This window comes from Lingula anatina, chromosome 5 (assembly GCF_051362555.1).
Source record: "Lingula anatina isolate TDL-2025a chromosome 5, LinAna3.0, whole genome shotgun sequence".
Lineage (NCBI taxonomy): Eukaryota > Metazoa > Brachiopoda > Lingulata > Lingulida > Lingulidae > Lingula > Lingula anatina.
In genome coordinates this window covers 16,893,465-16,917,958 of record NC_141771.1, presented here as the reverse complement: position 1 = coordinate 16,917,958, position 24,494 = coordinate 16,893,465, and the positions used below count along the sequence as shown (strand labels likewise).

Genomic DNA, 24,494 nt, shown 5'->3' with positions numbered 1-24,494 from the left:
TCCCTTTTTTTTTCAGCTGTGTGGTATGGATTGTGATTGATATTATTTGTATGGAAGAGTAGATTTGAGCCTATGATAAAAAGGTACGGGCTGAAAATATTTTGTTTGGGTCATACTTTACCTAGTTTTTGTTCAATGGGCCAGATTTTCCATTGAAGAAAAGTGATGGAAGTTTTATTTGACTTATGCCCACAGCTGATTTTTTTTTGTCAGAAAAAAAATGCAAAGAATGGCCATTTCTCTTCATAAATAACCCAAGTATAATAGCAATAATTGGCCTAGTTGAGCTTGGGGAAAGGATGGTTGGTTGGTTGGGGGGGGGGGGGGGGTGTGTGCTCCACTTAGGTGATCTGTTGCTTTTAAAAAAATGAGATTATTAAATTGTTGATGTCTCAAAACAAGTTAAGCTAAATCATCAGGATATAGGTATAACTCAGTGCGAAAAAGCCTTTAATTAGGCTGGCCCATCACCAGTGAAAAATATCCTGAAGACTCCAAAAACCATTGGCCCTGTTCTGATTTTGTTTACGCCTTTTTCCTGTAACACTTGAATCCCTCGATGGCATTGATCAGTGCACTAAACCTGTTCTGCTTCCTTCACTGATTCGTTTCATTAGTCACATGCATTTTGTTATAATTAGTTGACACAACGTGACGGTGTGAAAGCTGCTCTGGATTACAAACCCCCGGGGTAAATAGATCATCCCCTGGGTAAACATTCACCTCTCCATCCTCTAGCTAGCTACCGTATATAGATACAATGGGTGTTAAAAGACAGAAGAATGGTAGCTTATAAAGCAGAGACATGTTCACATCAGGATAAACCTAAACTTTCTATCTAAATGACATCATGAGCCTAGTTAATCCCAGGGACCCCCTTATGCTGCTTGATGATTGTAAATCTCATATTTAATTGTCTGGTTGTTCAAAAAATGTTTAGAATAGTTAAGTCTGTTTTCTGGTCAAAGTTGACTGGATTAAAAAAATCTTGATATTTGGGTGTTATATGCCCCTTCCCCTGACCCTCAAAATAGAGGTCCACTTTCATCTCTGTGAGTGAATCCTGATGTGAATGCACCTACTGAGGAATAATAAGGAATATTGACCAGGTTATTGCAGGTCAAGCACCACTGGTTAAAAAGTGAATTGTGTTCTTTAATGGAAATAAAGCCTGGATATTCCTCTGGCTATGATTGATTTATTGTGTGAGTATTCGAGGTTTGAAATGAGTGAGAATTTTCATCAGCTGTGTAACAGGTCATTTGCAGTCACATTTCTGCTGAACAAAATTCTAAAACCAAAGGTACTTTTAAGTACTTCGATTTATTCACTCTCTGCCTTGTCACCTTTTTTGCATTCATTTTTTGCAAAAAAGAGGAATTTTGTATGATTTTTTTTCCCTAAAAATGTCATTACGGATTAAATTTTTCTGGATTTATCTGGAAATTTAGTTATTGGGTGTTGCATTTACCCCCTACCTAGACCCCCCCATATAGTTAATCAACTTTGGATTTTAAAAGGCCCACTTGCATATGATTTTTAAGCCTATTGATGAAGAATTGCACAAGTTTTTAAAAATGCTACTGTATAAAGCTATGTTTTTAATATCTTGGGATTTTTGCTAAAAGTTGTCTTTATGTGAGTTGAGCACTGTTTGGAATGAAACATATTTAATGCAATTTCCATGTACTACAAAACAAAACCCTTTCAAAGTCTCAGTCAATCATGCTTTACTCGCCCTTGCCTTCATCAAAGAATACTTTTATACAATAAGAGGTATTAGAAAAATTCTCAGGCCCTGATCCTTGACCTTTGACCTCTATTCAAGCATCAGAGCCACCTATAACATGGTCTGTCATATCAGCATCAGTCAGAGCCTGTCAGAGTGATAACTTACGTGTTGCCTTGGCACTGCTTGATTTCGAATAAAAGTCTAGAATTAGAAGAAAAGTTAAAATATTAAGTTAAGCTTTTTATAACATTAAACAACAACATTAACAACAACATGTGTTTAAAGTATGGCCTTTGACAGCAAAGGAAAAAAATGACGGCCAAGGCAAAGCAAAAAATACTGCAATTTGACAGCCATGAGGGGTGCTGTGTTAGACAGGTTTGCACTTGTTTCCAAGGACAACAACAACATCCTGTCCAGATTCTGGATTGGAGAAAGTGAACCTGAACATTTGATATCTTAAGATCTGATCCAGATTTTGCCTCTAAAATGGTTTAGTTTTGAAGCCTCAGTGTAGAAAAGCTGGAAAATGTGACAAGAAGGACAGGAGGTTATGTTAAGATAGAAAACTGTGGGTGTCAAACCTGTAAATAACTGATGGTGTCAAACAGTCTTGTAGAAAAGCGGGAGTACTTAGATTTGTGTGTTCAGTGTTGGTGAGTTTCGTTGATAAGATAGTGTCTATAGTTTAATGTGCAAGTTTGAAGTATGCTAAGATAAATATGATTGGGTTGTATTTTTGGTGAGATGATGCCTTAAGCTGTTATAAAGACTTTACAGACAGTTGTAGTAATTTATGAGGTACTTTTTATTGTTGAAGGCATACTTAATGCAGTAGACCTTAATAGTGAAAAAAAAAAAAATAGAAAAACAGAAAACTTAGAATTTTTAAAAAATGTCCCATTATCACCAAGGTATATCCTATTTAAAACTGTTGTGGAAAAAAATTAAGATCAATTAACACATTCTTTAGTTCGTAATTTTAGTTTTTTTTAGTCTCCAGAAAGAGACACAAAATTGATAAATCACATGCCTAATGAAGTTTTTAAGAAGATCATCCTTTTCGCTTCTATACATCTATAACGCCTAGATACTGTGGTATCTGTTCCGGTATGTTTTTTTTTTTGTATGTAATGTCTGTATATATGACAGTTTTGCAGTCAAGCTTCATTTTCACTTTCTCTCCTTAGATTCTCAGAACTTTATCATCTTGTCATTTGCATAGTACAACTCCAGTTGAACTTCAGAATATGATGAGGAAATTGCACTCTGATTCGTTATAGATGATATTGGCATTTGATTCCAAGGATGGTTAGCTAATTGGCACCTTGTATAATGCCACTGCCCCCAGGGTATGGTAGACATGGCTGTAATATTAGGTTTTAGGATGTGTTATGAAAACCAGGTTCTTGGAAGAAAGGAAAACCAACATTGGGTTTACATGACTTCTGAGAACAGATTAAGGTTAGTTTGGTTAAGCCTTGAAGGTGAAGAGGATTTTTTTTTTTTTTGTAACAACGAATAGGAAGTTTTAAGGTTCAAAGTGACATAGTACGAAAAGATTGAAATGTGGTCGACGTATTATATTTGAACTGATACATTTGAAAAAAAAAGAGAAAAGTTCTCTAGGATGATGTTTTTGACTGAGATTTGAAGAAAAACAAGATATTTCATGACCAATTCCAGACATGAGGAAATTGAGAGACCGGTCATGACCACCTGAAAAGCCAGAGGACTGGCAAAATATTTGATGATGCAGGTTCTCTGAACCCCGGCAAGGTTTATGTGGAAATACAATACATGAAAATGAACCACACTTTTACCGGAACTAATGAACCTGCACAAATTTAGGAAGACTTGTGGATGTCTTGTAGTGTAGGTCCTCTGGACTTTCAGTATCTCCAAAGTCTCCCCCATTTTTGCAATTGTTAGGTATCCCTAGATCAAATAGCAAGCTAATATTACAGCTTTAACATATGTACGAAGCCCGTCTCACTCTTACAGTACATTTCTGTTCAAATTTGACCTGATGTGAATTGAGATTTTTACAGTGGATTTTCATAGGAACCCTGGTTTATATTATAACACTGGGTTTCATAGGGTGTCTAACAGCTTTCTTTACTAGAATTCTGGACTAACTTGGTTTTGATGTGAACTGAGTGGGATGAGTGTGGACTTTGTCACACTGGTTATCTTGGGAACCAAGAAATTGATTTCTGATCTAATTTAGTCTTGCTGCAGACTGAATAATAATAATAATAATAATAATAATAATAATAATAATAATAATAATAACTGTAGGATTTTACTGGTTGTTTGAAGGGCCAGAATGACACATTTTCCTTAATTTCTGTTTAAAGTTACTTTTGATGTGAATGTGGATGGCCGAGTACAGTAAGGTGAACTGTGTGAAGTTTATTATTCGACTGTGTCACTAAGGCAACATTGAAGTGACTTGTTATGCTTTTAAGCCTTTTTGTACTTGCCTATGTGAGCTCTGGCATAAGATTACCAAAGTTCTGAAAAAGATGGGACTCATGTGCGTTTGATCAGGTTCTCGCCACTGTAAGGCATTTAGAAAGCTAAGTCAGTGAATATATATATATATATATATAAATGAGTGAAGGAAGATAAAAACCTCTGGGTGGAATAGTTTTTTCCTTAATTAGTAAAATCTGAAGCATAGATGCTGCACAGAAAAGTTCATATAAAATTGTCGAAACCTGAAGGTGGCATAGGTTCAGAAAGGTATAAAAATTTTTAATAAGTATTAAAATAGTAAAAGAATTTTAAAACCTTAATATGATAGAGTTCAAAAGTTAATATATTTATTCATTTATTTATTTATTGCAAGAAAAAAAAAAGAAAAGAAAATCAACACACACACACACACACACACACACACACACACACACACACACGGTATGTGAACATCTGGAACAAAAAAAAAACATGAAAGAGTCCAAAAGTTTTTGCCTACAACATGGCTTGGCTTTAATAATAATAATAATAATAATAATAATAAAACAGTTGTCACATAAGATATTAGGGTATTCTTGAATTTTTTATGTTTGCCCAACAATAAAGTTGACAAAAGATGTCAATTTATCTTCCCAGAGGGAGTCCATAGACTTGACCATATTATGTTCCGATCTGCCATGGTCCGCCATGAATAGTAGCACATCAAAGTAAAAGAGAACAATAAAACTGTATAGGTTGTCACTTTGAAGTTTGTAAATGTCTTTCAAATTTCTGAATCGCTTGGTTGTAAAAAATGGACTCAGTCAAAATATGCTTATGGGTGATGTAGGCAAGGGTTAAAAAATGCATGAAAAATGGTTATTATTTTTATGTTATTGGGGAATATAAAGTTACCTATTTTAGAAGCCTTTATTTGTTTGAATTGATAAAATTGCCTGAAGGGATAGAACATTATGGGAACTCTCCAGTCATATAATACATGGGGTTTGCTAATATTTAATTTAAAAAGGTACAAGGAAATTGAAAACTGTTGCAACAATTGAGTCCTGATAAGGGTTTTATGGATCATGTCTATGCCATTAGAAATGCTGAAAGAAGATTTTGCATTATTTGTTTGAAAGAGGAAGTATCTTGATTATGCCATTACCTGAATAAATAGTATTTAATAGAATTTGCAGAAATGGAATGGATACTTGAAAATGGTATGCATATAGATGGAAGATATCTGATCATTCTTTTATCATTTATGTGGGTTTTTGTTGATATAGACTTATAGCAAAATATTTACAAAAAAAAAAAAAAAAAAAAAAAAACAATGAAAATATTTGTGTTGAAAAAATGTTGACTGTCTGGGGTGTTTTAACAAAAATGACTAAGACTTGAAACCTACCTTTTTGCTCCACATGGGGTTTTGATTGTGTAGTAGCACATTTGTGTTTAGCAAAAAAAGCAAGTTAGAGAAAGTGTATAGCAACTAAGGGTGCATTCCCAATGAAGGTATTATACTAGGTTGATCCAACTTTGTGGGGACTCTTGCTGAATGCAATCAGATTAACTGAAAGACCTGGGCCCCATAACTCGAAAGCATCGTGCATTGCGACCAAGCGCAAGCGTCTTGATTATATAACTTGCCCATACTCACCCCATATAATACATTGTAGCCTCTATGTGATATCGCTATTCGCAATACGCGATGCTTTCGAGTTATGGAGCCCTGCCTCTTCAAGCAGCTTCTGGGTGATTATCTTAAGTGTGCGTGTTAGGTCGCACCCAAAACTCGGTAAAAAAAGTTTCCAGACGCCAAGTGCACATGAAAGCTTATCATAAAACAATAATTTCTGATTCTTTGGGAAGGCACCCTTAGACTGTTTAAACTTTAGTAGAGATGCGATCTAAATGCAAAATAACTTAGACCCCATTTCCATAGATTTTAGATCGATCTATCCCCGTGGGGAGTCTCACTAGATTACTGTTAGCTTAGCCGGCTTAAGCGTTTGTCCCGCCTACTGAAAGCTGTAAGGGGTAATTAACTATGGTGCGCGCTCGGCTGACTGCAGTTTAGCGTGAACCCCCAGGGAGTTAGGTCGATCTAAATCTTAATCTCTGGATCGATCTAAATCTCTGGGAATACACCCTTACTGGGTTCACAAACCGTATCTTTTTGTTTTTCATTAGTAATACAGCTATTGTTATTAAAGAACTGAAATTAATTGAATCTTTCAATTGACAGCTTTAACCATTCTCAGACGTTCCCCGATAACAATAGTCATAATACAACTGAAAAACACAATGCCTGATTACGTGATAAAAAACAATTAAATTTCATATCAAACTACAAATAGGGAAATCTGTTTCAACAGTGGCAGGAGGAAAAAAAACGGGCAATCGTTTTCAGATTTGTCCAGTTTTATTGCCGATAAGGGACATATTATATCAGGACAAATGGGAAAGTAACCACCAAATGGCCTTCCAATCAGTAAGACAAGGTCCCTGTGTTTTGGCATGCTTGTTAAGGTAACCTTGGATTTGGAACAACACAGATATGAACAGTGAATGGCACTGAAAGCATCAGAAGGCAATTTGAAGATACTTCCGAGTCGTGTTCCAATACAGGTATTAAGACAAGGGGTGCTTTTCTTATTGCATTTGCAGGTGATTTCAGGTTTAAGTTGGTCCCGGTGGAAACTGAGGCGTAAAAAATTGAGTGTTTGTACTAGCTGTCCAAGGGAGCCTTCCCAGAAAGGTGATTTTTGTAAGATTAGTAATGAATTGCCAAAAAAGAAAAAGGAATCATTAAAGTTCTTATTTTGGTAGGAAAACTGGAGTATCTTGATAAAAAATGTTGGTAATTAAATAATTGTGCTGGCCAGACAATGGGTTTATGAAGGAATTCTAACTGCTGTGGTCAGTTTAGGTGAATTCCAGCATTGGTAGGTGGGCGAAGGGACATATTTTAAAATTGTCACCATACTAGGTCAAGTGAGAAAATGGTGAACCGTTATCTGTTGATAAGCCATTGCTGTAAAAGAGTTGAGCGACAAGGAAGTTGGTTTCAAACAGTGGTGTGATCGAGGTATTTGTGATTTGAATGGTGGGCTTAAGATCTCTCTCTCTCTCTCTCTCTCTCTTTCTCTCTTAAATACAAAGACAGTTATTAGAAATGATTTACTTCTTTTAGAAATAGGAACAGTACTATTTTGTAATTTTCTGGATTGTAATTTATGGCAGCATTCAAAGATCAGTCTCAAGGTAATATTTAGATTATATTATTATTATAATACTTAAATCACATCATTATTAAATAATCAGGCAACCCGTGACTAGGATAAATGCATTTACAAATTTAAGAAACAGACACATTTATATATATATTTAAAACCTGCACATTGCTTGTTTGCAATATGTGCGTGGCTATTATATATCTTTTTAATCCTGATTCGTTCTTATCTCCCTGGGGAGAATACAACCACAGTTTCAGCATATGGAATTATCATTCACAGTAAAGAGCACTACCTTATGACCAAGGTCAAATCCAGGTCAAGGTCATTGGCTTATTTGACCTTGACCTAAAACGTGTTCAGAAGTGTTTGCACTCTGGTGTACAGTTTAGACCTAGCGGTTGCAGTACCAATATCTTTCAGAAGTAACGATTCTTTTTTATTTCATTGAAACTTATCCCTTGTCAGTCAGGCATGTTTCCTTTACTTAAGTAGGCTTCACTGAAGACTTAGAGGAGTAAAAGTCATACAAATAGGGTTGTGAATGGAAAAAGCAAAGGTTTCATGCCTCTCATGTTCTTGTGACATTTGGAGAAGTATCTCATTGGTATTTTAGAGTGAAGTACTATGCTGATTTGAAGGAGCATTTGTAAAAGGGCTGTTTCTGTAAATACTGTCGATGTTTGGAGTGTCAGAGAGTTGTAGATCATAACACGCATTATGAATGGCTCTTTCTGAGTACTTGCGTGTGTTTTTCTGTGAATGATTTCTCCTGTGAGCTCTCACATTTAAAACTAATTGCACGGTTATGATGTATGAGGCTTCAGGTTGGCAGATTAAAAGTACAGAGTGAGAGATCAGGCTGCGGAGTATAGATAGCAACTGTGCCTCAGTGATTTATTTCTTGTGTGTGTGTGTGTGTGTGTGTGTGTGTGTGTGTGTGTGTGTGTGTGAGAGAGAGAGAGAGAGAGAGGACCAACTTATGAAGGGAGAGGTATGAAAAAAAGTGCAAAAAAAAAAAAAAACTACACTCGACTAAATTGAAAGTTGATTGTTTCAATTGTGTGCGAGGGAAATTTTATGATATATAGAAGTTTATTATCACATAAAATAGACTTGCAAGGCAGATTGTAAAAGTAATAACTTGTCTATTTTTTGATGATAAAACATGAAAGCAATCTATAGTATGCCTTTGATCATATGTCTAAAGAAAGATATGTTTTAAGATAGTCTGTACGTTATAAAATGGTTAATTGTGAAAAAAAAAAAAAATGAAAATATTCAATTTTTCTTTGTAGGTTTCCTTGGTCTCAATGGATCCGACTTTGGAGAGCTCTTTTTTGTTTGGAGTCTGGACGGTGTACAGTTTAGACAAGACAACATCAGCGCCTTGGAAAATGAAACATTTGTCCTGCCAATCATCCACACATTCAGTCAACCAGGGTGGACGTGGCTTGGTAAGAATCTCAGAAAAAACAAACAAACAAACAAACCAGGAAATGCACCTTTTAATTGGTTAATTTACTTGTATCCTCTAGTATTTCTTCTTCTGTCAGACAGAAATTAAGACATGCTGAGTCAAGAAGGCAATTTATCAGGGGCGGATCCAGAGATATTTTCTGACGGTCTTCCAAATTATCTTTGTTGAACCATCCTCCATTTTTGACTGTCTTCCAACAGAAAAAATTTAGATGCCTGTCATTGTAAACTGAAAAAATACTGTCCTGGGAAGACCCAGAAGATGACTTCTGTTTGCCTCTGATTATCTCCATGTAACAGTACCACATAAATTGATTTTGCAGGTTAATAAATTGCTCGCATACTGTTATTACCAACCACAGTCTCCTTCAACATGTGTCTGGTACAAACAGCACAAAGCCCTGTATTATGACAATTGTGGGATTATATTCAAACATGGCGTCATTCCTGCCATTGGACTGGTGTGGGCGCAATCACACCAGCAGCAAGTTGGATGGAAGTTTGTTTGTGCCATCAAACTTTCAGTCAGTTGTATATCGTGATTCACCAAAAGAGCATGTGACTTACTTAAGAGCACCTAACTTGTATTTGTGGTTGTTGCAGTAAACTCAAGTTAGACACCCCTGTAGTTGAGGTGCAACACGTGGACACATATCAAAATTTGAAAATGAATTAGTTGGTCTCTAGGAATCTTGAGCTATAGTCACCTATAAGTGTAACTCTGTTGATGATAGTTAAACCTCGAGACATGCGACTTTTTGTCCCGCCAGTCACTTATAGTTGATTACAAAGTCAGTTTGATAACAGCTTTCTTTTGAAACATCACATTTAATATTAAGTCAACAATTTTGAGCCATAGACTTCATAATTTAGATGCTTTAAGAATGAATTGAAGTTATTTAAGTTAAGTGCAAACAAACCCTTAATAGAACACGTACTAATCAGAAGGCCCCCTTCAAGATAAGTCCCCGCACGCTTCTTAAATTAGGAAGTATGTTCTTTTATCACACTCAGTATCCAGGGTCTAGATTTGTCCAACATGAGACAGTCACCATGTCCCCCGCCTGGTTTGCTTATTCTAGTTCTTTTTATAGCTCTTCAAAGTGTATGTCAATATATAATACTTGAGATTAAATTTAATAATGAAGTCTGTTGTTGTATATGTTAGTTGGTTGGTGGGGGAGGGAGGTAATTTCATCTTCTTCTTTATGTTTCATTACCGATGCGATGTTTCAAGAACGTTGATATTTTGCCAGAGGTTTCTGTTTCTCACTGTTGACCAAAGTTGTCTTGTTGAAAATTCAAAATCATCAAGTAAGGTCTTTTGTTGTCTGCCATGGTGGGCACTTTTGCCAAGTATTCTACCACTATGGCTAATTAAATAAGATTCTTCAGTACCTCTTTTCTGGTGGAATGAAATGGTCATTTGATAAGTTATGCTAAATAGATGAAATAGGGTTTTATTTCTTTTATGATTTTGACAAAATTTTTTTAATGAGCCCACTTGGTCACAATGATCCTCAAACCATCAGAAATTGGTGATAAGAACAAAAAATAAATATTTTTTTTAATCTTAAGCTGAATACGAATATTTCTAATCATTGTTGAAATTTTTCCTTGCTGATAGAAAAGCAAAGGTAAAGTGGCAGCCGACTTCTTGACTGATGACATTTTTGCCACCTAGTGATGCAGCTATACACTGAAAACAAGTAAATTGATTCTTGTCGTTAAAGTGAAATTAATTTTTATTGCGATCCTGAAGGTGCCTACGGGCAACAGATACTGGAGAAGTCTATTGGAATGTGGTGCAGGTTATCTTACAAACAGGATACTGAGATTTTTTTTGGAGCAACAGAATTTTATCAATAACAAAATTATTTTCATGGTATAAAAAGCAGTTAAGTAATTTTGAGCCTTTGCCAGTATTTTTGTGAACATTTAAAGAATGATATGCAAAATCAGATATGAATTGATGGTTATGCTTGGTTAAAGATCAACATCAATATAGAAAGTAGGGATTTTTTTTTCATCAGTAATCTATTGGCATTGAGACGTTGGTCCCTTGCTTTCTAGCCTTCAAACGATATATCTTACCTTTTGATGAAGAATTCAAGAATTCATCATCTAGGAATTTCTATTTTTTCATCTTAAGAGGGTCTGTTTTCACCTGGGAATAGCTTACTAGTCTAAACATTGACAAAATTACATCATGTTATAACTCTAAGCAGATAACAAAAATCCAAATAGCTCTTAAACATCAAATGTTTATTACTACGGTTACTTGATCACATTAAATACCCCCATTTAGTCCAATTTTTGGGAGGTCCCAACTTGGTTACCCTTGTGAACACACCTGAAGGCGTATAGTACGATGTTGTATGTGTTAACATTGTATCGCTATGGAGATATAATTAAAGGGCGTGGACCATCTTTGTACATTATTACAGAACAATGGGACTGAGTGGTAGCACAGTTATGAGTAGCGTAAAACAATTGCGTTTGGCACCATGGGTGTAAAAATGACAGATACACTTCATGACTACAGACAAAGAGAAAAAAAAATCTAAACTATTTTAGATATGAGCTTGTAGGGAATGGTCTAATGTACAGTTTGTGGGATATTTATGCTCTTAATTTGTGTCTTTGATAATATTTAAAAATCTTGTGTAATGTGTATTTTGGCATAATAGTGATAGCCGTAAACATATATGAATGTAGAGTCACATTGTGTACATTGCAGCAGATCTTATCAAAGCTGTCAGGAATGTTGATCGAGTGTTATTTTAACGCATTTTGATATGCATTTCTAGAGAGATTGAATTTGATCAGAGTGGTTTATTTTAGGAAGAGAAAATAAAATATATTTTATTATTTTTCTCAAAGTTCTGTTTTTTGGATTTGAGCAGAGTGATTTAGTTTTAAGAAGATCAAAACATTTTTTTTTTCACAGTCTTGATAGATTTTGGCTCAGAGTCTTATCTTGGATATTTTTGGCTATTGATTATGTTTGTATGGGTCACCTCACTTTTCAGTTTCTGTAGTTGAAATGTTCCAAATTTATATAATAACCTTCCTGTATCATATCGCAGTTTGGCATTATTAAAAATGCCAAACATTCTTTCACGTCCCTATTTGCACACAAGCACAATCGAGACTTTTCTGCTACAATTTAATCACTCCAGAATCTTGGAGTGTCACAGATAATCTGAAATATTTGTCTCTTCTCTGATAAACAACCCCAAGTTGATGCCTCTAATCGCTAAATCCCAAACAAAACCTCAAGTCCCCAATATCAGAAACAGCAACGTTGTAGTTTCATAATCGCTAAAACCCAAAGTACGTGGTGTTTGCCATTTTTCGGGTTATTAGAGCTCGGTTTTTATTGATTTTCTTTTTGTATTTAACCTGCGTTCAGGGGAAGCAGTGGAATGGCTTAAATTACTGTTCTCGCTGAAGGAGCTGAGAGCTGTTGCTTAAGTAACTGAGAAATTTGGTGGCTAAGCTTTGGTTGCTTGCAGGGTCAATGTTTGTGTGCCTGCAGTAACTGGAGGTGAAATGTTCTTTAAGGTCTTTTTTTTTACTCGATGCTTATCCAAACTTTACCTTCCTTTTTTTTTTCTTTTTCCTTCTCCTCCCCCCCCCCCCCATTTTTGAATTGTGGAGACAAATTTCTTATTTTTTAGTGAATGGATTTTATTCCCGGGTGTTTAACGTAAATGCACAGCAGATGTGTTTGAGATTGGTATTATGAACCGTAACACTGTTTTATTAATTTATGTTCATCAAATAAGTTTAAAAATTACATCACTGTTATAAGTTTATGTTCATCAAGTTACTATTATGAATTATAGCATTGTTTTGTTAAACTCAATTTTTATTTTTTCATTTGATTTGTATGTATGCATTACAAAGCATCTTCTGCAGAATGTAATGTCACAGGTTAACAGTGGGCACAAGAGACCATAGTCCCATAAAAAAATTTGATAGTTTAATTAAATAAAAACTGTCCAAACTAGATAAGGAATCATGACAAAATTAACATCACTAAAATGTTATTAACATCCTCGGTTAGGTTAATTTTGATAAAGAGGGAAGTTTTTATAAGGGCAGTTGACCTGTAAAACAGAGTCTGGCATGTCGTACATCAGATGTGATAGAAGTTACACACGTCCATATCACAAAGTAAATTGTACGTATCGCAGCCTTATCGTGTTGTGGGTGACGGATTCTCACCCAAGTGGCCCTCTATCTGGTGGTGGTTTGAGGATTTAAGTATGGCACATGGTAATTATTCCCACAATTTGAGCAAAATTGATATAAATTATCAAAGAAAAATTTTTGTTAGAAGTTTTTGAAAATGATGATGCAAAATATAGGAAAATCCTTTTGTGTCATATTGTAAGATATGTTAGTTGTGAGGAGCTAAAAATGATGACCGATTTTTAAAAAATTAATAGAATTATTAAAAAGATAAAAAATGAAGCATTTCAAACCATGAGGTGTGTGAAATTTGAGAGTAATTACCATAGATCTGTTCACTGTGACGTCATTCGTGGGCTAGTCTGCCCTCTGGCTGGCAACTTGGGCACATGTGGTGAGAACTTCCTTTCCATCAGATCTAAAAATTGCTGGAAAATGTTTCCAATTATTAACAGTACGTTGAATAACAACACATTGAAAAGTACCCAAGAGTTACCCTTAAATACATGCTTTTTTATCACTGACTTAATTTTGATATGAAAGACTGAAACTGAAAGTTAAATTTCATAAAATATAATGGATATTTGTAATCAATTGTTTTTCCCCACAAAAAATGGTGTTAAAGATTTTTCTGCATTATTTGGGAAAGGTGGGGGGGGGGGGGGGGGGGGCAGAGGTACAATTTTTACTGATAATTTTATTATTGTATTATGATATCATATTGATCCTGGACTTGTAAATCACATGCTTTAGTTCTGATCATTTTCTCTGTTGAATAGATATGGGCTCATTATCTTTTTCCACAAACCATTGCTTCCTGGTGATAAATCCAGGTGAAGTTCAGTGGGCGTGTTCACAATACACAGAATTAAGATGTGTTTTGAACCGGTCGATGTTAATATTGCATTCAGTATAAGATCTATTTTTTCCGTTATGAAAATGAATGAATATAAAGATAGATAGCTAAAATTTAAAAGACAAAATATTAAGTGAATTAGAATTTAAAAGATCAAATAATAAGTGAATTTGTAAAACATGAAATTGAAAGATGGTGGACCTTCTTAATTCTGTGCATGTATAAATATATATATTTGTATGTCAAGGCAAGGTCAGACGCACTGACTGCGAAAAGAAAATAAAATTAGATTTCGCGGCACCAGGGTGTCATGGCGGAGATAAGCCAAAAATGTATGAGTTTGCTTTGTGATACCAGGGTGTTTAATTTCGACACAGGGACATGTGATACCCCTCCTTTCAATGACAGGCTCTCATTAAAGGACATTAAAGCTTTGGGACGCCTTCTCTCTTCCCTTTATCTTGGAGCTGGAAAGATTTCACAAGTTATTACTGGCCAGTTTGAACCTCGAAGATCAGTGGGATGAGGGTTAATTTTGCATTGGACACTTGTGAATTGGTTTGCAAACACGGGGTGGAAATTTAGCAGGATTAAAACTGCTTATTTATCGCGTAAAATTGCCAACTGTCCAAACTTCAGATAAGGAGGACACATTGGGAGAAATGTAGACGTGACTTCTGTCTTGGAATATATCTGTTCATTTTACCTGCCATTCTTTTGTTGCAGTTAAGAAATTTATCTGGGTTTTAGATTCCTGTGTAATGTTAATTGCTTTGAGTGGCATTTGCACTTTTGAATCTGTACCTGATGTAGCTAGAGGGTTTTGTTGTTTACCACTTAAAAGGCGAACTGTAAGATATTGTAAGGATTTCCAGTAATACCAAGTGCAGGCAACCTTTTCAGTGGAGACGGTATCATTTGTTAGGCTGTTGTATCTTTTTCCAGAATTTAAGACTTGGAAACAGTCAACAAGTTGGCGAAGAGTGAGAAGGAAGCAAAACAGAGAAATGGACCATTGTTTTAGCCTTGTTCTAATCTTTCAGTTTAATGATTGTTATTTGTGAGTTTTTTTAATTGATATTCACATCCTTTTTTTTTACAGATATTCAAGTGACCAACTTGGTTTCCACTGGCAGCTCTTTTTTAAACCAGTCAGTGGTAGTTCCGCGTCCAACAGATTTACAACTGTTCCTGTCAGACTCAGTTCATCAGCTGCCATCATGCATACCGCAGTCAATAAATGCCACACAGCGATTGGTTGCAGTGTTCAAGGATGTCCCTGTTACCATGCAGGGATCTGTTGCCTTAGGAACCAACTTGACTTTTGCTTGGGACTTTGGCGATGGAGGAGGTGTAGAAGTTGTGACACCATATTTAAACAGTGCTCCTTGTGTGGGCAAAGAATGCACTGCTGTGAACAAGGTAAATATTTCCCCATCTCTCTTTCTCTCTCTCTCTGTCTCTCTCTCATTTTTCACCATCTTGCACATGTGAAGATGTGATAAGTTCTATCCCACACATGTACATGAACTTGTTTACACACACACACACACACACACACACACACACACACACACACACACACACACACACACACACACACACACACACACGTGTGCAAAAGTTTATATTTGAATACCATTTTTCAAGCTACTTCAAAATTTTTTAATCTGCACACGTGGAAAACATTGGCCTCAAGTCAGTGCACAGTCCATTGTTGATTTTTCCATCATTTCCATCATAAAGGTTTAGGAATTGTTTCGCACAGCAGAGTACTACTGAAATTTTAAGCTTACTGGTCTACAGAGACCAAAACCCAAGAGAGGTCGTCAAATCAATACTACAGTTACTGCAGTGGGTATTATGTACAGCGTTTCTCAATTAGAGGAAATATTTCTTTTGCTGGTAGAAAATTTGAGGCGTAATGTGCTGCAGATGTGTGTAGTTTTTACTTCAATGGACTGGTGAGTTCTCTTTGCTGGGTTTGGCATTTTGGCGGTCTGAAAAAAAAATTGACATTTTGCTTAGAAGATTCATATATTTAAGAAGTGTATATTTACTTCTTCTTGTCAGCATGAATGACAAGGTTTCATCTCTTTAAAATTTTGCCTTTGATTTGACATATTTTTGTGGTATCCACATTTATCTTCAGTACTGTTTGGTTGCAGCTTTGGATGGCAAGTTTTGTTGACATTTATGTAAAAGGAGAACGTCTGCAGGTATTAGATAACCAAAAGCAATAACCAATAACCTTGAAACAAAACTGAATCATTACGTATGAGAGTAATTTGAGTTATAGGATACGGATATGATTTCAAAGTGATGGATGAAATGTAAAGTGATAGGTACAGTTGTGTAAGCTTGAATCCAAGGGAAATTACAGGATATGGCAAACTTTTTTTATCCCTTATGTAAGAATGGTGATGTAAGCCCCCTCTGGAAAGAAAAAAAAATCAGGAATTTGCATAAGATGAGTGCGGTCAAGTCAGTTTCATAAGTTGAGTTAAAATTTACTGTATCTGAAATTTAATTATTTTAGATTAGAGAAAAACGATAGACAAAAAATAACAGACCATTTGATTTTGTAGAAGTTTTGTAATTTTACTTCAAGGACTTATGAAATATACCAGAAGACGAAAGGTTGCATTCAAGGCAAAAATGTTAAGGGTACCTCATAGAGAAAATTCATTGGAAAGAAAAAAAAAAAGAGAGATTATGAATTGACTTCATGTAATGATTTACTGGCATCATCATGGTAATAATGATCATATACAGTCAGTGGTAGACAAATGAAGTTTTTTTTTGGCCATTTTATCTTTTCTATCTTCATTAATTGATCCCCATTTTATCTTTTCTATCTTTGTGAATTGATCAGTTTCATAATACAGTCAGTGGTAGATACATTTTAAGTAGAGAACTTCCTTTCTTATACTTGTGCAACACACAATGTGTTCAGCAACCTGGTAATAATTTACATTGCTGTGTGTAGTCCAGAGACTTGCACAGAACAGTAGTTTTTATTGGCTCTGTTTACACATAGGAATAATCAGACTGGGGAGAATCCTGATTTGAAATTGTATCTTTCCAATATATCAATGTATGTAAACTGCTACTAGGCCCCAGTTTCACAAAAAAACTTGTCAGTTTTTGGCTAGGTTGACTAGGATTTCCATGAGTGCTGTTATACTGCTCCTGATAGGGTAAAATGTGACCATGCAACCTTTGTAATTGTTTTTTTTTTTTTTTTTTTTTTGTGCATGTGTGCGAAAAGAGAGGCCAGGTCTCAACACCATAATCAGTCTGATGTAGTGGAGTGATGGCAATTTGGACCTTTCTGTTCCTGGTTTGGGTCAGGAGGTCATTGTGTGAACTAACCTGGGATCTGACATAGTTTTGTCCCGTTATGTTTACGGTTCAGGTTAGGTCGTTGTGGAAACGGCCCTATATTCTGCTTTATCTAATCAATCGATAGTCTTGGTTTTGGAGCTCCCGACTGAAGTTGATGAATGCCCAGGGAGATTAAAACATGCTACAGATAAATCAGGGGAATATGGTCTATATTTATCGGTCTTGTTTACATTCTGGGCAGAGATTAATATAGTTTGTTGAAGATTAAGGAATTGTTTAGTTGCATGTGGGCGAAGAAATGTACACACGTGTATGTTTGGCTTATGTGATTGCATGTGAACATGCACGCATGCATTCGTGTGTGTGCGTGTGTGATTGTTCTGTTATGATCGGACATACGCTTTGACACTTTTTCATAGGTGCAGGTATGCATGGACATACATACATACACAGATGCATATGAGTAACTTGGAATGACAGTGTGAATGTAGGCCCGTAGCTAGCAGTTTCAAAAGGGAGGTTCTTTTTCTAAAAAAGTCGACCCTTCATCCTGAAACCTATGTGTACCCCTGGATAAAATTTTACCCAGAGGAGACCTTTTCCCAGCAAAAAGGGAGGTTCTCTTTACCTACCCCCCCCCCCCCAACCCCCCTGGCTAGGTGCCTGAAGTGGCTTACATATATGCTGATAATAGAGGCGTTTTTCTTTTGACTAAGCTGTGTAACTCAGGGGTAGCTGGTGACCTAGGTTTGGACTTTTATTGCTTTTTGAGGTCTATTTTTGTACCAGACACGCTGGATTTTGACCAATATTGTTGCCCATTGCGCGAGGAGCTTAGCCCGTGGTTTGCAAGGATTACCCAGCTTAAACAAGTCGACGCAGCAGCGATCAATTAGAATTTGTCATGTAAGCCGAGGATCATGATAAAACCCATTAGCTGCTCCTGAGTAATTTATGAGGAGTTTATTGCTGAATTTATATTCTATTATTCCTTTTGGATGAAAGTGTGGAATCTTATCGCTGAATCCCCCTGCTTCTGAAGCCCATTGAATTTTTTCTCTACTTTTTAGGCTGAATTTGAAATGGTTACCTGTTCTCTGTGCAGGTAAGGTGGAGGGAACTGAGAGGATATTCTGGTGCAGTTAAAGTGTTTGTTTTGCAGATAGAAAGATGATAACAGAGACGGTGTGATGTAGGTCACAAAGAAGGTTGCTCACTTTTTTCTTTGTGGAGAGTATTTATTGATGTCCATGCTAACAAAAAGAGTTCATCTTGAAACAGTACACTGTGTATCTATCAGTAGTCTAAAAGGAAAAATATTAAATTTCAGGATGCAGCCAGCCATGTTTCCATCTGGGGGTGGCATTATGAAGCCTTAGTAGTTCGTGCATGGCTTTTTCGGAGAAGAATTTCATCAGCTGTGTTTTGCTATTAGAATAAAGTAATTTTTCTTCACTCAACAGCTAATATTACCTCCAATATATCGATCTTCATCAGGGGTTGAGGCTATCCAGGTCAACAGCATCCATGTCCCCTGCCCACCATCTGTCATTAGAAAAGCAGGTATAATTCTGGGAAGTTTGGAAATATTGGAAGAATATTAGCTGTCAATATTAGCTGTTGAGTGAAGAAAAAAATCGCTTCATTCTTGTATGGCTTTTTATTTGGAGGTTTGCTTGCTAAGTCATCTTTAACATTTTGCTGATAAACTTTGTAAGATTGTATGATGTAACAGTAAATGTTAGCTAACAAGAGCTCTGGTTGTGATGGCTGTTAGACTATTTTCTGTCGAAGTGGCAACTTCCCTGAAACCAGTTCATTGCCAGAAACTTTCCATTTGTCACTGATGTGTCCATCAGTTTTGTCCAGTCACCTCGATGGCCAGTTAAGTGGTTTTACTGACCGTAGAACTCGTTAAGTGGGCTCTAATGGCATTGGGTGGTAATTTTAGCTTGATACTCTAGAAGTTAATATTACTTGGAGTTTCAGTCTAGTAGGATTGGTAATTTTGTTTAAGTGCTTTCAGAGGCAGGGTCATGAACAGTTAATCAATTTTTTCAGCAAAGCTAGAGTTTATTATTAATGATGTTGAATCCAGGTCTCCTCGAGATGTTTCTGAGCATGCTCTGCTGGCTAGAACAGAAGTAGAGGTCCAGGTAATTGTGATTTTCCCATGGAACCGCCCTGTGACATTTTAAAACATGTAACTGCTCCTGCAAAATCGTCAGAGCTGGGCCACATTTGGTGCACACATTTGTTTACTCAGTCTTGATTTTGGGGTCAGTCAGTGCATTTTTTTCTCAGGATTGCTTGCCATTGTAGCAAACTCTGTGAGCCAAGCTGCTAGCTCGCAGCCTTGCCAATTGGGATGTCCCTCTTGGTGAGTAACCAATGTTTCTGATCCAAACCCCCATTAGCTGGACCTTAATTGTCTCTTTATTTTCCTTTCAGAGCCACACTTTCACTCAGCTGGGCATTTATGATGTGAAGTTGGAGGTGAACAACTCGTTAGGAAGTCTTCAAGCTGGACTTAGAGTGGTAAGTTGAAAGGTAGAAAAATACTGGGTTATAAGTAAGTGACAGTTAAGGGTCTTTTTGCACAAATTTGAAAGTCTTTTTAAAGAAGACTGTGCAGGCAGTATTTGTCATCTGTCATGAAAACTCCTCTTTAAATAAAAAGAAAAAGAAATAACTAGTGGATTCAAGATCCTCCAACACTCTTGTTGGTAAATTTGTGCTAGTGTATGAAGTGCAGGTGGAAATAAGTACACTTTTTCTTGTTTTTTTTTTTGTTTGTTTTTTTTTCGACACCAGGTTGTGTTAGACAGAGGCCTTGCCAACCTGACCCTGGAACGCCATGATTCGTCCCCTAACGTCACCAAGCCAGGAGTGGCAAGCAAGTTCGTTGTTTCTATGGCAACAGCAAGCAGGGAGGTCAGCTATCTCAGAGTTGACTTTGGCGATGGTGACGTTTTGACCTACGCTTTGATTGACAGCAATGATACACTGCTGGTGCGCGAGGGCCAGGATCGGCTCCTGTTGCTGTCTAGTTACGGAGAAGGCTGCACATTACACGTGGAGGTTGATCACACTTACACAGATGAGGGGATATTTACAGTCTCCATCCAAGCTTTCAATAACTACACCACTTTGAACCAGACTTTGACGAAAGCAGTGCAGGTTGTCCGAGAATTAAAAGATCTTCGTCTGAACGCCAAAAGAGCTGCAAAATTGAATGAAGTGGTTGTGATGACCCTGACATTGGCTTCGAAATCTGACAGCGCCATCTACAGTTGGGGCTTCTTGCACCGCGAGTCGCAGACCTGGTTCAATACCACCACCAACACAACGACATTGTCTCATACTTTTACCACAGTGGGTACATACACCATTGCGATAGAGGCGTCCAATGAAGTCAGCCGGATATCCATGGAGGGGATGATCAAGATTCAGATCCCAATAGGCAATGTTTCAATCATATCGCAGAGTCCTAGCCCAGCAGCCACATGGGAAACGGTGTCTGTGTCTGCGTTGTTGCACAGCGGGTCTGACCCAATCTTTACGTGGAGCTTTGGCGATTATTATCCCTCGATCGTAAGGAGTGAGAACATGACCTCCACGGCTGACCATGTGTATAGAAGACCAGGAGAGTATATTGCTATAGTGTCCGTGGACAACATGGTGAGCCGGTCCTCGAATCATGTCCGATTCACAATATTGGAGTCTGTGTCCACTCTGCTATTGACCACCACTGGACCTTTGGAGTTGAGGAACAATGTCACAGTGACCGCTTCTGTAGAAGGAGGGACCGATGTCCAGTTTGAAGTGGATGATGGTCAAGGCTTCGTAGAGGTCAGCAGGTCAAGAACCAATCCAAAGTCTGCATCTTCAGTGCATAGCTTTTCAGCTGTTGGAACATTCCCTGTGACATACGTTGCCTATAATAACATTTCTAGAGTTACCAAAACAACAGAAATTATTGTGCAGGAGATGGTAGGGAATGTTACCATAGCAACACCAGGCCGAGTGATCGTTGGAGAAATTGCAACATTTTATGCACAGATAAATGGTAAGATGTGTATCTGTTTGTTTCTGGGCTTCTCTCTTAGCTTGGATCTTTAGCTATGTGTCTTTTGCAGGAAAAATTTAAAAGAGAAAGTGCAAGTTCAATTTGTGGATGTCCGTATACCTCAGTTGATTAATATAGAAAAACAAGTGGCCACAAAATCCCAAGTCCTATTTGATAAGGAATGTTGCAGGGAGATTTGCAGAAAAGAAAATCATTAGTAAAAGTTTTACCTATGATTTACTCTTTGCAGGAGTATTGACAAGTGAAAGGCCTGTCTTGTACCACTGGACTGTAGAGGGTGCCACTGTTGTCACCAGGTCACCAGTCTGGTATACAAGTTTAGCCAGCGTTGGGACTGTCACAGTGACACTGAAAGTGAGCAATTTAGGTGAGTGGACTTCACAATAGTTTTTTCTACATATGAAGTAAGGATAAGTAAATTACAAATTACCAGACAATAAGCAAGCAATTTTTAATGTATATTGTGCGAGAGATAGAAATGGTTTGAATCAATTTTTGAAAGTCAGTGCAATGTTGTATGAAGGTAGGCAGGCCTTTCACATAAAAAAAATCACTACAGTGAACGTATCCCCTTTGCATAAATTTTAATTCATCAGAAAATTTTCAAGATGTTGTTTAGTTGCCTATCTACAATTTCTAATTTGACAATGCACTTTGAGAAAGAAACTTCATTTGATTGAATGAAAAACATTCAATGAACAAATTAGTGAATGTTATCAGTAATAGCAGCATGCCATTTATGTATATTAAGCATTCCATTAAAACAGAGTGTGTACAGTTGATCTATAAATTATTTATTTTGCCAATGCTTTCATTTTGCGCCCATTCTCACACAATGGACCCTTCACGAAAATTGAATAAAATATACTATTGGAGATAATCTTTCATTGCATTTATTTAATACTTGCACCAGCACTGCTAATTTAATAGAAGCGCATAGCACTGTTTTGTTAACATTTTATTCCTTTAGCAAGCAAAGTAAAAATATGAGATGTACATAATTTCTTAACTAATGTAGTGTTTATTGAAACCATTATTATCAATCAATATGTTTTTTTCTGCTAATGTTATAATTTTGGCACAGTATTAAGTAATTAGTGCCATGCTTGATTTTATCACTACCCAGATGCACAGGGATAAATAGAGAGTAAGTTGCAAGCTGATAGACATTGTTGGTGTTTCTTTGATGAATTCTTACTCATGCATACTTGTCTAGAATACAGTTGTTTTTTGCTGTTTGTGAAAATAATATTTTTTGTCTTTGTTTCATATAGATGTCAATTTATTTCATGTGTTGGATGAATTCATATTTACTCAAATATTAGTTTGTTGGTTTTGATGATGAAAGTAGGTGTTATGAAGTGTACCACTTGTATTTTTTTTCAGTCAAAATACATGGAGTGGAGTTTATAGATGTTTCTGAAACTGCTGTGTTGGCATGTTTTATGTGTTTTCTTTTAAATATTTGCAGTTATTTCTGGGTACTGTGGTGTGGTATTTTAATTGAAAAATGTATTTGTTTGAAAGAGAGGAAAGATTATGTTAAAAACAATGGACTTTTATTTATTATTTTAAATTCATATTTTTTTTAATAAATAAAAGGTATAAATGCATTGCATGTATACTTCTCTGCATACCTACTTAACAGAAAAAGAACAAAAAGGAAATATTAAATGTTATTAGAGGGTTTTCTAATTGAAGAGTACTTCTTCAACAGAAATTCCATAATTGAAAATATTTCAATGTCTGTAGAAACTAAAATGGTTATTTATGCATTTCAGTCAGCACAAGTTCAGCAGCTAAAGTAGTGGATGTGGAACCTCTTGGATCAGAGCCCTACCTGGTGGTCAGCGGCCCCACGGCTGTTGGGCAACAAGTCCAGCTTGCCATCAAAGTATTTATTCATTTAAAACTAATTTATTTATGTAGAAATAGTATAAAAAGTCAAAACCAGTAAATGATTTGTGAGTTTTGAATTTATTTTTAAGAATTATTTGATTTGGTGGGAAAATCTGAGATAGGATACCTGTACTTTTTTGTTTTTGGAAAGTCAGCATTAGAATAGATTGTGTTTTTTTTGTGCCTTTCAAATAATGGGTAAAATTGCTCTCCATTATGTTTCATGTAGCATTCATTTGTTCAGTATTTCTGTTTTACTTACTTTGTATCATCATATAAAAGTCTAAGAAAAAACAACAGTAAGTTAACTGTTTTTTGTTCTTTTAAGAATGTCCAGTCGGGAGCCACGGTCAATATAGACTATGGAGACAACACTACGGCCACCTTGACCACTCCAAACGGTCAGCTGACATTCAGCCACACCTACGCACAGACTGGGGAGTTCTGGCTCAATGTGGCACTTAGTGAGGGTGCCAATGGCGGCTTTTACAGTCTTGGAGGAGTGGCGGTAATTGAAGAGCCCATCACTGGATTAGAGATTGCTGGTCCGTCTGCAGTTAGGCAGTTGAGGTATTTGTTGTGGTTCTTTAGTTATTCCTGATGAAAGCATTATGCACACGTGGCACCATTGAAAAAAAATAATAATAAAGAAAAAGCTTGCAGTTTGAATTGAAGAGCTAACTGTACAAAATTTTTCTCTTGAAAAAAGAAAATAGAAGGGATGAAAATTACCAAATAGCAGTAGCAATATAATATCTCTTTTCAACACTGCAGATAATTTGACTTTAGAATTCACATTCAAATGCTTGTTGAATGATTTATTGCCTAATGCTAAGGATGGATCATCCCACAGCAAGAGCTTGTACCGAGTTTTGTCTCAAGAGCTCTGCTTTGATTGACTTAATCTGGCAGCTGAAGTGATTATCAGCTAATAGTTCTTGTTCTGATTGCAGCACTCTGGTAGGCCACGTGTGGACTGCTGGTGCTTTATCAGGAACCAATCTGGTATATGCTTGGTCCTTTGGAACTAATCAGACTGAGCAGACTGCTTTGAGCAAGGTAGGGGGAAAACCTTCCAGAAATTATCACTGTGTCTCACTTGTCATTTTGAGTAGGAGTTAAAAAAAAAAAGATTAAAAAGCTTTTCATTGACAATGCTCCAAGTTGAACTGACTAATATGAGACAATTAG

The 24,494-nt window shown here is 36.4% G+C and overlaps 1 protein-coding gene across 1 annotated transcript in view; it reads left to right on the top strand.

Moving 5' to 3' along the window:
• LOC106163191 (polycystin-1-like protein 1) overlaps positions 1–24,494 on the top strand; it is a 128,799-nt gene that overhangs the window by 16,645 nt on the left and 87,660 nt on the right. The window contains exons 5-12 of the mRNA XM_087013793.1: positions 8,730–8,888; positions 15,069–15,388; positions 19,766–19,852; positions 20,129–21,383; positions 21,634–21,771; positions 23,186–23,298; positions 23,632–23,873; positions 24,257–24,362. Of these exons, the coding sequence (XP_086869919.1) occupies positions 8,730–8,888; positions 15,069–15,388; positions 19,766–19,852; positions 20,129–21,383; positions 21,634–21,771; positions 23,186–23,298; positions 23,632–23,873; positions 24,257–24,362 (2,420 nt within the window). The remainder of the gene's footprint in view (positions 1–8,729; positions 8,889–15,068; positions 15,389–19,765; positions 19,853–20,128; positions 21,384–21,633; positions 21,772–23,185; positions 23,299–23,631; positions 23,874–24,256; positions 24,363–24,494) is intronic.